The sequence below is a fragment of the Thunnus albacares genome, chromosome 19 (genome assembly GCF_914725855.1).
Source record: "Thunnus albacares chromosome 19, fThuAlb1.1, whole genome shotgun sequence".
Classification (NCBI taxonomy): Eukaryota; Metazoa; Chordata; class Actinopteri; order Scombriformes; family Scombridae; genus Thunnus; species Thunnus albacares.
In genome coordinates this window covers 11,666,026-11,682,091 of record NC_058124.1, presented here as the reverse complement: position 1 = coordinate 11,682,091, position 16,066 = coordinate 11,666,026, and the positions used below count along the sequence as shown (strand labels likewise).

Genomic DNA, 16,066 nt, shown 5'->3' with positions numbered 1-16,066 from the left:
TTGTACTTTATTAAAGATATAACTGTTTACTAATCTGGGCCATTTCTAAATACTTGTTTGTTGCTTACAACCAGACAGAGACAACATACTGGATTCTTCTAGAAATCTGTTTATATATGACAGTTGTTATGCCACCTATCACAATTGTATGAGTTGTATTTGTTGCAAAATTGCTGCAGAGTGCTTGTTCCTCTCAGCCTTGTTGTATTGGTATGCGGTGTACCTGGTGTGATACGGAGACAGGCAGCAACAGACGGATGGTTCAGCATGTGGCAGTGTGCCCTCCACCTGCTCCTGCTGGGACCTTGTCACGAGTAGATAAAAACCTGAGTGCTTGCTCCTAAACAGGCATGGAGAGAACCAGACACAAAGACGTTTTGTTAAGAAAGTAGAGGTCAAACTTTATCTGCAATTAGCAAAACTGATTAGAGTCTAAGCTTTCTGAAGAAAGCTTTCTGCTATGATTCAGCTTGTTACCAAAACATTATTTTGTCCCTATCATGTCTCTTTTATGCTGAGTGCTTCCATTTAAATGCATGACAAAGGCTGCTGCACTAAAAATGCCCTAATTAACAAGCTAGTTTAAGTATTTTATCTTAAAGCCCCTGAAAACTTGATATTATTGCATATATATATATAGTTATTTATAACATTATATATATTTGAGAAAATAATCAAAGTTATAAAAAAACATCTTTACCTAAGCTACTCTGCCTTATCATGACTGTCTGGGTATGGATGGATCAGATTTGACTGACAGTGACCAAACAGCCACTCATCAGATTCTTATTCAAATGTTGCTGAATCCTGATTGATGCATGGACATATAGGACATCTTCTTTTTTTTTTTTTTTTTTACACCTGGGCCCTGTCCACTTCAAGGCACTGACAGCAGAGACAAAAACACAGATGCAGAAATCTCTCAAGTGACATTACCGACCATCTTCTAACTTTGTCAGAAAATTGTGTGTTAATGTAGAAACACATCACTCAAATTATGAAGCTGACTGAGCAAAAATGGGCCTTCAAAATACATTTCAAAATTGAAACAAGTGAAGAGATTTGGCACTTATTTTAGAATATTATTAGCTTTCTAAGAGAGCTATTAAAAGAGGAGGAAGTATTTGGTATATTGTTGCTCATTCCCTTGTTAAGGAAAATACATATTCTGAATTCTGACCTCATACAGCGCTATAAAGTGTTGCTTATCATAATGCCCACCTGCATAACAACAAGCAATTTATTGAATCAAGCTCTAATTATAGCTTATGAACTGACCAGGTGAGTGTGCTATGTCTTTGTGGTGGCATCTCCGGGTAGGGGCTGCCATCTGTTCCGTCTCAGTGTATGCTTTAAGGGAGGCTCCAAACTGTGGATGAATGCCTCGCAAACAACAGTAGAGAAAATTCACCTGAGGAGAGCAACCTCACCTTCATTTGACTAGGAAATAGCCTGAGGCATCATTAACCAGGAACTAGAGCTCACAGTGCCTGCTGTCTGCTGCATGCTGCCTGCATTTAACCAAGTGCTGCTGAAAATAACACCTAAGGGGCATATTACAATGCAGGCTCAGTGGGTCTGCGTGCACCGTTTTTGTAATGATTTGGAACAGTTTACAATGTAGAGCCAGTTCTAATTGCTTGGCAGAGATAAAGCTACATGGAAGTAAGTCATGTGTGACATGACATGATGACATAATCGATCTTGCTCATATAAATGAAATGTGGTTTACCAATGCAGCCATATGAAGAATACTAACAAGGTTATAACCTGTTTCAGACCAGATGTCATGTATATAACAAGTATATAAACAACAAAATACCATATAGATATATAGGGTGCTATCAGTGGTATACTCATATCCTCTACTTAAGTGAAAACAGCAAAAATACAAAGTGAAAATGCTCCATGATGAGTGAAAGTCTGACTTAAATAGTAAACTGTCCATACCCAGTTTACTGATAATACTAATGTGTAATGTGTATGTCTTTAAGTACTAAAAGTACAAGTATTTATTATGCTGAGAAACTGCTGTATGATATATTATGACATTATATCATATTACATTATTAGATTATCATTATCAGTGCATCAGAATGTAAGCAGCATTTTTATTTTTTTATTATTGTTAGACGGTTTTATCTATAACCATGCATCATATTTTATAAGAAGATAATATGTAAAAAAACATCTGCAAAATAACTTGTAAATAGCTGTATGTAAATAAATGTAGTGGAGTGAAAAATAAAATATTTCCCTCTAAAATGTAGAGTAGTATAAGTAGAAATCAGCATTAAAAGTAAATAATTGTGTAAAGTACTCTAGAGTACACTAGTGAGTAAATCTACTGAGTTACATTGCACCACTATATAGATATAACAATGTAATGGAATGAATCAAGGTAACTGCAGTATAATCTGATGGGGAGTGGGTTGGGGTTGCCATGATATTATTTGATTTATTTGCTACTATAGGTCTTTTTCACAGAAGACCTTTTGACTTGTCATAATGACATCACACGCACATTTTCAGGACACTGAAACGAAAGCAGCTAAATCCAGTAATCATTCATTTTTTATTATTTGCAACATCTGTGCTTTTACTACTGTGCCACGTCATAATATCTCACCTGATCAAGTAACATCTTCTTATGAAGGCAGAGTAACCATTGCTGCCTAATAAGATGTTATATTTTATTCTATGATGTTAATACTACCATCAAGTGGTGTATGATAGCAATACACGTATCACAATGTTCATGCTTTACACTACTTTTTCTACACTACTTTATAATGTTAGATATATAAAAGTGTGGTGTAAATTGAATATATATGAAAATACATTTAATTTAAACCACACCTTTCATTTGTAGTAAATCTCAAAGTGGTACAGCATTAAAAACATACAAAACACAACATTAAGGTTTTTAGGCCTTTTTTAAATCATGTAATCATTATATATCTGAATATACAATACATATACATACTGTATATTCAGAACAACATGTAGGCTACTTTCAAGTTAATCCAAATATTTTCAGTTTTTAAAAATGTGAGATTCTGACAAATAAGGTGTCAAACACGCCTGATGATAAAAAAAACTACATTTCCCAGGATACTTTGGAATTCCCCGTCTCCCGTTGTACCAGTCACGTGACGATCAACTATGGCTTCCCTCTCGTAGTGATGGAGGCGCGTCGTTGACATCAAAACACGACTGTAACTTAAACTCATTTATTTGCCCACTGGACATATTTTGGATTCACGATGCAGAAGATCAAGTCTCTTATGGCCCGGCAGGTGAGACAAGCGACGCTACAGAAACTGCAGACTGCCTGTCGCTTGTATCTTACAGCTAGCTAAGCTAACTGGCTAATTTGACAGCTCATCGTGTAGTTAGCTCATCAAAGGGCACATTTAGCAGGTGTAACGGTGGGTTTTAAACGGCGACACCACAGCTACGACCCTTTTTTTTACTTCAGTAAAAGAAAACACGTGTATGGGCAGCTGTTTTCACGCCCTAGCAGAGAGAGTTTATTATTAAACAACCACAACAACAGGGCTCAACAGTGGAAAGTGGGCGGTTAGGGAAGTTGTCAGTTTGCACTGCAGTAAGGTTAGACTGAACACAATAAAGGATATCGCTTTCATTAATCTGCCCGTCGGTTCCACTTTTTGCTGTGTGTGACAGCAGGAACAGGTTGCAACTAAAAACAGCCTAATTTTACATGAATTTTGGGGTCTATTGAAGTTTGACAGTGAATCTTATCTTGACAGGGTCTGAAAAGCCCCCAAGAGAGCATGGCAGACCTCAGTCCTGTGGAGAACCTGAGGATCCCGAGCAAGGTAAACTTCACGAAAGGAATGAAACTGCAGCTGTTTATTTCACTGCGCATCTGGGCTGTTTATACTGTAAAAACCTGCCTCATTATAATAAAACTTGACCAGACTCAAGTAGTTCAAATAGGTGATAGTAAAGGCTACCTGTCCTATGTTGACCTGTTTTCATTGTGTAGCAAGGTAAATAGTAGCTATTCTCATCATACAGTACACAAGAAAATCAACAAACTTCAGATTTATAAATGCAATTTCTGAAGTGTTATCTTCTATCTGATAGTAGTGACACAACAAGGTTGAATTATGTCAGGATGGCTTTAGAATCTAACCAAACTTATCGCGTAATTTGTGTGTCAGTGCCTTGTCCACCATGCACTACATTTCAATTTTTATGCTTCCTGTACATGTAAATGGCATTAGTAGTAGACCACGGATCCCCATTTGATAAGATTTTGTCCCAGGGTCCCCCAACTAGTAAGATTTTTGCTTTTAGATGATTTATTACAGAAAGTGTATGAAACCCATGACCAAAATAGTCATTGTGTTACTTATGGATGGAATTATAGTGAAAATAAATCATTTCACTTTTTTGCTGGGGACCTACTGGAACCCCCTCAAGGACCCCTGGAGGGTCCCGGACCCTACTTTGAGGGCCACTGACTTAAAGACTCACTTACATCTATCCTAACCCCCCCAAGAGTGAAATATTGTTTGCTGTAATGGTATTTTAGCATTTTGGCATGGCAGCATTCGAAAATACAATCAGTCATGCTTAGTCACAGGAAGCAGTTGTCATTAGCCACATGTACAAATTCAATTTGTCAAGAGCGGATGGAGCGGCTCAACAGAGTGACTCTATATAACGTATAGTCACTTACTTAGTTACACCTCAATGCTCTGCTAGTTGCTGTCTTTGCTGTGACTTTGCCTTGTAGTGATGACCTTCTATTTCTATAGTACAATTTGGAAGGTGATCAACTCCATTTATTCACAGTGCAGCGTGATATCAGCCTCTTTGATACAACCAGATGTTTTAATTTCCCTCTTTCTAAAGACTTGGCTTTCATGATGATGACGATTGTTTTGATTGTCACCCTAGTTTGGCCTGAACACTGAATATATATGAGTGATTTTACCATATGAGTATTTGCCAGGCAGGCTGAAAAATTCCGCAAAAGATAAGACTGAAAAAGGAAGTTTCTATCAGTCCATCTGTGACAGTTGTGAAACTGAATTTTGAAAAATATCTTTCAATCTGCTGTTTATCTCATAAGCTCTGTTGTCACAAGAAAAGAAAAAGCCGGCTGTGTGTGATAAACACTAGAGCTGTAGTCAACCACAGAAAATCTTGGTCGACTAAAATCGTACATAATCTTCAACTAATCGATTAGTCGCGTGCAGGGGTGGGGGGGGTTAAACTCGACAGCCACACATTTCTCTGTTCTGTATTTCTCTGTTTTGTATCTTCAGGTTAGGCTAACCCATTGTTGCTAACTTTGGACCTAACCCCCTTTACTTTTCCAGCATTTGAGGAAACAACAGATGTGACTTTTTAGCATTTATTAACTGACTGTACTGTACTGACAACTTACTACTAACCTTTTCCTCTGCCCCGCTCGCATCCACCGTCACTTCTCTGACCCTCGCTCTTTCCCACTCGCTATGCAAACATACTCCTTAACGGAGCTACGCTACCAATAGTTTCCCAGGCAACGACAGAGGTTGACTCCCGTACTTGAACAGCGCTGCACAGAGACTCCCAAACACTGTCGATCAAATATTAAAAAATATTTTTTTTGGCCAGCATATCGACCAACTAATCGACCAGTCGACCAGCAGACTACAGCCCTAATAAACACAAGCTGTCTCTTTTACAAAGGCTCATAACAATGTTTTTTTTTTTTTGTTCAAAATCAGGGCCGGTGCTTGGTGTTATTGAAACAATAAACACTAAATACAGCCTCATAATATCCACAACAATGACATTATATAACAACTTAATCATTTGAGGTCAGTCAGTGTATCATATTGATTGTTGTAAGGTTGTTGTCAGACCTGTTATTCCAGAAAACCATCGCAGATCAGGCTTAGATATGATAAGGAGCCCTGTATTCTTCAGGTGCAATTGGAGCCTGACTGAAAGAAAGATTAGTCTCTTTTCATGGGAGGAAGGTCTCCCTCTAGCTTTCAGATTGGTATCAGTTGATGTGGCCAAACTGGATATGCAGTAATCAAACACCCCGCTTTAGGCCGGAAACGCCCAACCTTTGTCCATGCTGGAGTTATGCTCCCAGGGCATTACTGTGAATCCCATCACATCTGCTGTTTTTGGCTTATGTCTTATGAAGCAGTCTAGTATAGGAAGATGGGAAGGTTTTGACAGAGACAGTATGGATTTGAAGTGTCTGGATCATATACACGTCACTCCTGAATTGAGTCTTCTGTGTGTACTGCAAACACCTGCCTATTTGTGTGTTCAATCAAAACACAGGGCTTATTATTTGATGATAATGTGCTTTGCTGCTTGGCCTTTCAGCTTTCAGGAAAAGTGAAATATGATCCACACAGGCCAGGCTTTATATACACTGAAACCTACCGTCCTTGTTGATTGAAATGTGAATAATCCTCTCAATATGCCGTGCCCACTGCTACTGTGGGGAACACTGCTCTGTGTAAGAGAGTGAGACCAATGTGCTCGACTATGCGTGTGTATTTCTTATACATACTTACTGCTTCATGTATTTGCAACCACACTGGGCATGATTCAGATCATTTATCATCCTCCAGGAGCTGACAGCAACATCTGGCTCACTGCAGGGGGGGAAAGCTGTTGCCGGGGAGGATTGACAAATGATGCTGTCGTGTCAACATGTGGACATGACTTCAGGGTTTGATAGAGTTTGAGTAATAAGCAGGGAAAGATGAGCACATTTAGCTTGCAGCTGTTAATTAGGATTTTGTAGGTTTGTGAGTGTGTGGGAAGGCCAGTAGAATCACACTAGGTTGACTTGTGCACAAGGCTCAATGTAGTGTTGAAGCAGTAAATAATTTAGTTGATTGATGTGAAATTAATCAGCAGTAATTTTGATAATCAAGTAATCATTTAAGTAATTATTAAAGGCCACCTCCGAACAAAAATATGTTTTGCTTTATTGTTTCTTCACTTTGATGTTTGACCTTCGCTGTGCAGATTTTGACACTAGACAGCTGTTTTCACATCTGTTGAAAGTTGAAAGTTTCTTCTTCTACTTAAATCTGAGTTTAAGCCGTGCACCTACCAGCATGATTTGTGACATCACAATGAGCTCGGAGCTAGTTGTGGTCCAATATACAAATGACACAAGTGTGATGTGGAAAGTTGAAGCCTCTAGTGCACATACAGTGAGAACAGACTTTTCAGTTAAAGACATCTTGTGTCCAGCAGTGAAAAAATATTTGCATATTCATTGGTTCTGGATTTTTCAATGAGGGAGAAAGAATAGATCATTTTAAGAATTGAATTGAACTTTTCTGTGGAAAAACTATAGCAGACAAAAGTTATTATTCAAATGGTATAAACATGCTGCTTCAAGCTTCCCAGCTCCCACTTCATAATATCGCCTTGGGGTCTGGAAATTTCTGATAGGAGTCTTTTTTTAAATACTGTTTTTTTTCACATTTTATAGGTTGAACAATGAAATTATTAATGGAATAATGGATAAATACTGTATCCAAACAGTATACTGTCCAGCCCTTCTTCATTAGTCTATAATACAGTTCAGTAGGGGTTTCTGGCACAACTTCACCTACTTCCAAGGTGCACAGAGAAAGGAAAAAAGTCCAAAGAGGTCAAAACTCCAGCAACTCCTGTAATATATAGAACAACTTTATTGTTAGACCAACACGTTTCAGCTTGTGGCCTTCCTCAGGATCATAAGCTACAAGCCGACAAGTGTTGGTCTAACAATAAAGTTGTTCTGTATACTACAAGTGTTGCTGGACTTTTGACCTCTTTAGTCTATAATACAGTTCAGCCATAAAACTCACAGACTCTATTAAACAAACTGTGTAGCTACTTATTTATACTAAGGCATGCAACCATGCGCTGATTTTTAACAGAGCAAGTTAACACCTGTGTTCTGGTAGTTGTCAAGATCAGGCTGTTGTCCAATTTTAGACCAACAACCTTGTGCTTATAAAGGCAACTTCAGTAGATCTACCTGCTTGTCCTGGTTGGGTGATTGCCATTTAAATGGCCGCTGTTAAATGTGTAATAGAGTCTCTGTTATGTAGTGTTACTCTATATAGCCTAGCTGCTGAGGTGGAACATTTGATTGGGTTCCTCCCACAGATGTCAGGCTGGTTATGTGTGCGTCCAGAGATCAGACTCTTGGCTGTAGCAGCAGTTTACCTTCAGGGAAACCATAACAAAATGGATCCCTCTTGTTCACCTGCTGCTGTGTACTTAATGTCCTTTGGACATTAAAATGTAAATCTGTGCTGCAATGAGCCAGGTCCTAAATCTAATCTAGGTTTGACCTTATTCAAGTTTACAGAGTGATTTCATCTCAAATATTATGATAAAAAGGAAGTTGGCTAATGATGGAGATATATAGAAACAGTTTATATTATTTCATATCAAACATAATTATAAGATATTAAGCTATTTGCATCAAACCTTTAAATACAACCTGCAACCTCGGCAGATTTTTATTTTATTGTTTTGTATTTTAATGGCTCCAGACTATTTTTGATGTTTTTGTTCCTTTTGTTAATCTCTCCAGGTTCCTGTGATTGTATAAGCTACTTTGTTGGTTCCCATTAAAAACAAACAAACAAACAAACAAAAAAACCAAACAAACCTTTTTTTCCCCTTCCAATCCTTTTTGTTCAGAACTGTTGTCCCTCTGTGAGTCAATTTTTTCTCTGTAGGTGTTTTGGCACAGTTATCTCTCTGAACCTTGTCGACACTATCGAGACTTTGATGGTTTCCATCATTATTGTCAAATGTGTCTGGCAAAGCATGGCTTAAATCAGCAAGGCTTTTTCTTTTCTACTAGATGTGGACTATGTCAGACTGACTTCCAGTGAATAGTGATGCACAAGATGTCTGCTTTTGCTAGTTGATTTAATGATGCAGGCACAAAAATGGCATCTTGGACCTGATTATTTCACAAATATATACTAAGTAGAGCTGAAACTATTTTAATGGTCAATTAGTCATTTTTCAAACAAAAATTTGCTGGTTCTGACCTCTCAAATGTGAGGATTTACTGCTTTTCTTCATGTCATATTTCATTTTAATTGAATATCTTTGGGTTTTGGACTTTTGGTCAAACAAATCAAAAAATTCAAAGATTCCACGTTGGTCTGTGAGAAATTTTGAAATTGTATTTTTCATTAATTTTGATAGTCTAAACAATTAATTGATGAATCTAATAAATAATCTTCAGATGAATCATTGATAATAAAAATAATTGTCAGTGTCAGCACTAAATGTAACTCAATGTAAAAGTGGTGCTCAGGAACAAGCACGTACACAGTGTGTGTTTGATGCCGTGTAACATTAAAGATAAATGTTTAATTTAATTTTGAAGCTCTTGAGGGAAATGTTGGGCACAGCAGGTTTTTTCCTAGAGGCTACACTTTCCCTGAGGCATGAATACACATGCTGTTAATACTTGAGCTCCATGCAGTTACCGTTTCCCACCAGCAGGGGTCACCCTCACTTTACCCATCATGTAGGTCCCTTGTGATTGGCTGAGTGAGTACCTCCACTAAGATATATTTTCTGAAGATAGAGACTGGGGCTGAAGCTGTGATAATCTGTCATTAGTTCACACAGACTATCATTTTGACAGTTCTACATGTGTTGTAGCCTAAGGTGGCAGGTTTTTTCCACTCATATAATGTTAATCTGAGCAATTTAAAGTATTTTAGAAGCTTGTTTTCACGATATCACAATATCTTCATGGCATCACAGCTGCAGACGGCCCATGCACTTTTCTCTGTGAACACAATGGGGAACGAGCATTAAGGTATAACAATAATCACATACTACAAAGCTATAATTTAATGCAGCAGCCTGTATATTGCTGTTGGACGTGATTGCATCCTAATGTCCCGGAAAACAACAGCGTTAAACCCTTGGTTAGGAGCGGTTAGGCTTACATAAATATTCAACACTTGATGACAATGAGAAGGTTTTGATTCGTTCTTCTAATGAATGATTCCACAGTGGAAATAATTGGCCCTCGTCTCAGTCTTCCTCACTCCACCGTCTTTCTCTCGCTGTGTCTCCCAGGATTTTCCACAAACCTCCCGTTGTTTATTCAGCCTTTTGTTTTATCAGGGCCCCTCGCGTTGTTGAGCGCCCTTTTTTTTTTTTTTTTTTCCTCCTGCGCTTGATTTTCCACATTCAATGAGCACTCCAGAAGAATATCCACTTTGATTCTCTGATAAGGCTCGCTCAACGTCCCGCATTTTGGATGCAAATAGGTGTCTAATTTCCGCGACGAGACGAGCAATTCATTAATTTGCGGATGGGATGAAGGATGTTTTGTTTGTCCCTCATCCTTCAAAGTGAAATTTGATCAAAGCCCTCACAGCGGCTGATATTGGGTTTCACACGTGGGGCACAGGGGCGTCTGTTTTGTTTTGTGCCTGCGCAGCGGCAGGCAAGGAAAGGGAATTATTTAACCTGCAGTAGCCTGTCAATGAGTCATTCACTTAAAGATGTTTAGAGTTTTGTGTGTCACTGCAGGTGGGAGACTGAGGCAGGAAGAAAGAATCGCTCTAACCGTGCTGTAGTGGCTTCACAGGAGACGCGCATCATTCTCTTTCGCTTCACTCATTCCTCCGTCTTTTTCTTTCCCCTTCTAACTTTCACTATACCAATGAGTCATCCGCCTCATTCCCCCTCCCCCTTTCGCTTTCCCTCTCATTTGAGCTGATTTCCCACCCACCGTTTTGATGGCAGAGCGTGATCTCCTACCTCTACCCCTCCTTTTCAATCTCACACGCACACACACACACACACCCGCCCACACATTTCTCTCTGGGCTCCTGCTCACTCCTTTACCTGATTCATACATGGTGACGTGCACGGCTCACGCATGCATTCATACACATTTTTACGCTTCATTTACATCCACCCAATTGCACTGTATAAATTTTATATACAGTATAAAAGGGATTCTGTTCATGTAATTGAATTAAATGAGGCTGTATTTTACGGCAAACTCACAACGGCGTCGCCTCTTATAAATGTCGCTCAGCAAAACACACTCGCAACCCACAGATGCAGATTCAGTGAAATGGCTGGCACACTTTGTTGCCTTTCTGCACACTTCTTGCTGATAGTAGCTGGGGAAAATACTTGTGGCCAGGCAGGTGTGTACAGGTTTTCTTGATCAGCGTCTGCTATCTCATGAAGTCTATATGAGATGATGTGTGGAGGATTCTATATATTTTTTTAATGGGATATGGATGAATGAGGGTCAGGGTGTATGGGGGGCGTCTATGGATTGCATTTATCCCATAATTCCTCATCCATCCTCCATGCCATGCCTTCAATCTATTTTTAGTTCCATTATACTTGAATGTGCTGATCCCTCAATGTATTGATCCCACAAAAAGCAAAAATATAGACTCAGCATTAACTTATAAAAGGACTTTCACTCACGGCATCTATGAAGTCAAGCAACTCAACATGAGATGTTTCCTTTTTATAGGGTGTCATTTTGTATGTAATATAGGATTTTTATTGGAAGAATTTTAAAGAATAGAATAAGATTTTTAGCCACGCTAGTAGCATAGCTCTAGGGATGGAAATGTCGGTCAGTTGGTTGGTCCACCATCTTTTATTAAAATGTCTCAGCCACTACCGGATGGGTTGCCATGAAACTGTGTGCAGACATTCATGGGCCCCAGAGGATAAATCCCTCTGACTTTGGTGATCCCCTGACTTTACCTTTAGCGCCACCAGCAAGTTGACTTTTTTTGACTCTAAGTGAAATGTCTTGACAACTATTTGAGTGATTGCCATGAAAATTGGCACAGATATTCATAGTGTCCAGAGGATGAATCCTAATTATTTTTTGGTGATCCCCAAACCTTTTCCTCTAGCGCCACCAGCTGGTCAAAGTTTCCATTTATGCTGTGAAATAAATCTCAACTCATGCCTGATGGTTTAGCGCAAAATTTGGACATCCATGGTTCCCAGATTATGTATCCTAATAACTTTGGTGATCCCTCTACTTTTGCTCTAGCGCCACCATGAGGTCTTAAAAGCAACAAAAACAACAATTGAATTTATTGCCATGAAAGTTGGTACACACATCCATGTTTTCCTAAGGATGAGCTGCAGTAACTTCTATGACCCCCTGACTTATCATCTAGTACCGCCATCAAGTCACAATTTGAATTTGTCCAGTACTTTGGTTGGTATTTTTTACTCTATAGTCATTCACTGTCATTTTGCGTCAATGCTGACTGGTGTCGTCCAACAGTAATTGCGGGATTGTTAGCATAAATTTGTTAGCATAAATTTCGCTCTCAAAATTCTGACACCCAAATAAAATAGTGGAGGGTAAATATAGTGCACCATATACTAAATAGGGAGGGATTTCAACACAGTTCTAGTCCTGTATACTTTAATTTGTTGTTCACCAGCTTTTCCTATGTGTAAACCACTGACAGAGTCATGACATCACACTCTTTTATTGACCTCTGACTACATCTCTGCTCATTAACGCAGTCAGATGGGATATGGGCTTAAAACTCTTCATCTAAAAAACTCATTGCAGCAATAAGCCTCGATGGACCATCACACGTTAATCAATACGGCTCTGATGTTTCTCAGAGACGTTCTGAAGGGGAATCTCTGTTGTGTTTTTTCAGTCATTCATTTCTTCTTTTCTTTCCTCTTAAGACTTCTCGCCATCCCCCATGACAGCCCTTCAACGAAACAAGCTGCAATCCTCTCCCAAACTCTGCGATTAATGTTTTCTCCTCCTCTTTTTTTTCCCCCACTCCTCACCTCCTCTTCCCCTCTCTTCGCCCCGTGTTCTCTATCTCATTTTAATTCTGTCCTCTCCTCACTTTGTCCTTCACCCTTGCCCTCGTCTTTACTTCTTGTTCCTCTAATCCTATCTCTCCTCCCTTTATTGTTCTCTCCCCTGGCATCTTGCCTCTTTTTATTCTCTTATCTCTTTGGGCTGATGTACATCTCTTGATATTTTTTGTTTGTTGTTTTCATTACTTGGTAAGTGATGTAACTCGCTGTTTTGGACCTTTTCTGTTTATGTCCCTGGAACTTTTTGAATTGCTTACTTCAAGAACATTTTTTAAATTCTCTTTCAGGAGGAGTTGCGGGAGCTGAGGGAGCAGCCGATTGACCCTCAGGCGGAGCAGGAGATCATCGACAGCATCGAGGAGGTCTACTTCTCCAACGACTCCTTTGACATGGTGCAGCACGAGCTGGAGGTCAGATACACTGTGTTTGAATGAGCGTACGCTTGCGTTATTGACCGAATGAGCACCACTCACCTGTAAAATGATGACAAGAGACTCGATCCCAAGTTCCCACGCCCCCCCTCAATACTATAATAATTCCATCAAACCCACCACATTTGAGTGTTTCTGATAACAGCAATATTGCATTCCTCATGTGTATAAATATGGTTTCCTGTTCTTTGAACCCCATCTGACTGGCAGAGTTAAAGCTCTTTCTCACCTGAGCAGCTGTCTCTTACGCTTCTGCTGAGCTGCACGCCTACCATTGACATCCAGATTGATGGATTGCATCCGCTCAACAGAAGAAGGGTGTGAAATCTCATTAGATTTATCTTGGTATTGCTACACCATCTGAAATGAGACTCTCAGTCAAGGGGAAAGTAATTACCTATAATCCTTTGGGCCATGGATTTGCAATATCTCCTTTTCCCTTGCAGAGTTTGTTTGCTGTTTACTAAATAACGCCCTCTACCTTCTTCACTAATCTGACTTATGATCTGGCAAAGTGTATTTATTGAGCAAATTCTTTTTGTTTTTTTGAATGGAGGATAAGCTAGCTATCTTCAGTCACACCGGTGAAACCGGCGTAATCTCCTTGAAACGCCGAGCGAGATATGTTTGAAAAATTAAGATGCTCAGGTAGGGCCCTTTGAAATGTGGTTGGATTTTTTCCAGAGTCCATGAAATTTTTTTCCCAAATTCCATGTTTTCCGTTTTAATCTGAATTCTGTGCTTTACAATTTAAGCACATTTTGTCATTAGAAAGAGTGTCTTAATCATGTGGTGGATGAATAAAATTTCAACATTTCAATGAGAAAGTATCCAAAATTTAACCATACATTGAATGAAATGAATATATATCAGTGAATTTGTAGTGATGCAACACAACATTGCACTATTTTTTTAATCAAAGAAAGCTTCACATTTTTATGAGTAATCGTCTGTGTGTCATAACAAATAATAATCACAAAATAACATCAGTGAAATGAGACTTATGAAGGGATTTGAACAGCGATTTGCTCAGTCAGCTGTAGGGATGAGTATCATTAGGATTTTTCATCTTTATCTTATCCAAACCCTTATCGGCCTGATTCATACTCTTACTGGTTCTTTTTCATTACTAAAGAATTGGGTTTTTTGAATCACTATTTTAAAAAAAAGAATAAATTCAGAACAGGATTAGAATTGATTTATATTTTCCAATATAACTCAATATTGTTTCTAGAGGAGCAACAGCTAAGTCACTACATAAATTGAATGATTTCTCACTGGAAACAAATCTAAAATTTCCATAAAATGAAATCTAATATTCCTGACATCAAAATACTGAGTGAAGTTAAGAAAGAATGAAGAACACAGACATCAGTCAGTACCAGTCCTTCCTCCTGTCCTCTGCCCTCCTCTCTCTAGCAAAGTTTACAAGAATTTGACACATTTAAGATTTATGGCAAACTAAGCTAAACAGTTAGATTTTGTTTTAGCTTGTTCACAACAATTCGCTACAGACAAAACCTTTCTACATGTTTATGCTTGTTGAACAGGTGTTTTGATAAATTACTCTTATTGGTATTTTACTCGCAAAGCTTTTATTGCACTTTCAGTAATGAGCGTAGTTGTCATCGACTTCACCTGGCTCTCTGTGTCCACTGCGGTGTGTGTGTGTGTGTGTGTGTGTGTGAGGAGCTGAGCCGGAGAAGCAGCGGAGGACAGAAACAGCGCGCCAGTAAATGACAGTAAAACAAGACTCTCAGCATGTTTTTCTGCTGTTTGTTCGGCTAAGGCGCTGTGAAAAAACGCTTAGGGAAAACCCTGATTTTTATAAATTGCATCCACATTTTGGCAAATTTCACTGTATTCCATGATTTACAATTGATTTCATTTTTATTATCAAATTCCACGATTGCGTCCATGTTTTCCGCAATGTGGAAATCATAGCGCCCTACTGAGGAGTGAAGATTAGCTCTCTCAAGATAAACAAAATCCCTCTTATGGCCCTGAGTGCCAGAACCTCCACAGTTCTACTTCAAATACTGTTCTGTCTGACACACACCTAGCAGGGACTTGTACTAATGTTTGGAAGCAGCGTGCTGCTTTATAAAAGAAGGTCTTAAAGACTGTGTTTGCAGATGTGTCTGCAAAAGTCTCGGGCGCTCTCATCTGTGTAGGAGGATGTGATGTAAATAAACAATAAGGTTGCGTGTCTGTATCTGTTTGTGTGCGATTATAGAAACTCCCACCTGAGCTGAACCTGCAGGAGCTGGAGGAGTATAGAGACAAGCTGAAGAGACAACAGGCTGCAGTAAGTATCTCTCTCTGTCACATACACACACACACACACACTGGCATATGTATTAAAAATCAAGACGTCAAAGGAAGTCTTTCAAAAGTTTTTATTTTAAGCATTAAAGTGAAAGTCAACATCTTTGCATTCAACCGTATCACATGGTCCTCATCTTCATGGAGTTTGCTCTGTTATCACTGACATGGCTCTGTTTTTATTTAGATAAAAAAAAACTTTATTATCTTGTAAGAAACTAACACTTGTTGCCACAATTTGCTGCTGCCTGACAACATCTTTAATGCCTCTGCGGTCAACGTGTGCATGATGATAGACAGGAACATGAACTGCTGTAGACACCACAGACATGGTGACGTTTGCCATAATTATATTTTTTTTCTTCAGGCTCAAATATCTTTTGTGATTGGCAAATTTACAGACTGCGAATGGAGTAATT

General features: G+C 38.9%; 1 protein-coding gene across 2 annotated transcripts in view; it reads left to right on the top strand.

Moving 5' to 3' along the window:
* The first annotated feature begins 3,141 nt into the window (after positions 1 to 3,141).
* The window catches only part of vps50 (VPS50 EARP/GARPII complex subunit), a 112,379-nt gene continuing 99,454 nt past the window's right edge, over positions 3,142 to 16,066 (top strand). For both annotated transcript variants that reach the window (XM_044335477.1, XM_044335478.1), the window contains exons 1-4: positions 3,142 to 3,299; positions 3,777 to 3,845; positions 13,179 to 13,301; positions 15,559 to 15,630. In XM_044335477.1, coding sequence (XP_044191412.1) covers positions 3,267 to 3,299; positions 3,777 to 3,845; positions 13,179 to 13,301; positions 15,559 to 15,630 — 297 coding nt within the window. In that variant the 5' untranslated portion in view covers positions 3,142 to 3,266. The remainder of the gene's footprint in view (positions 3,300 to 3,776; positions 3,846 to 13,178; positions 13,302 to 15,558; positions 15,631 to 16,066) is intronic.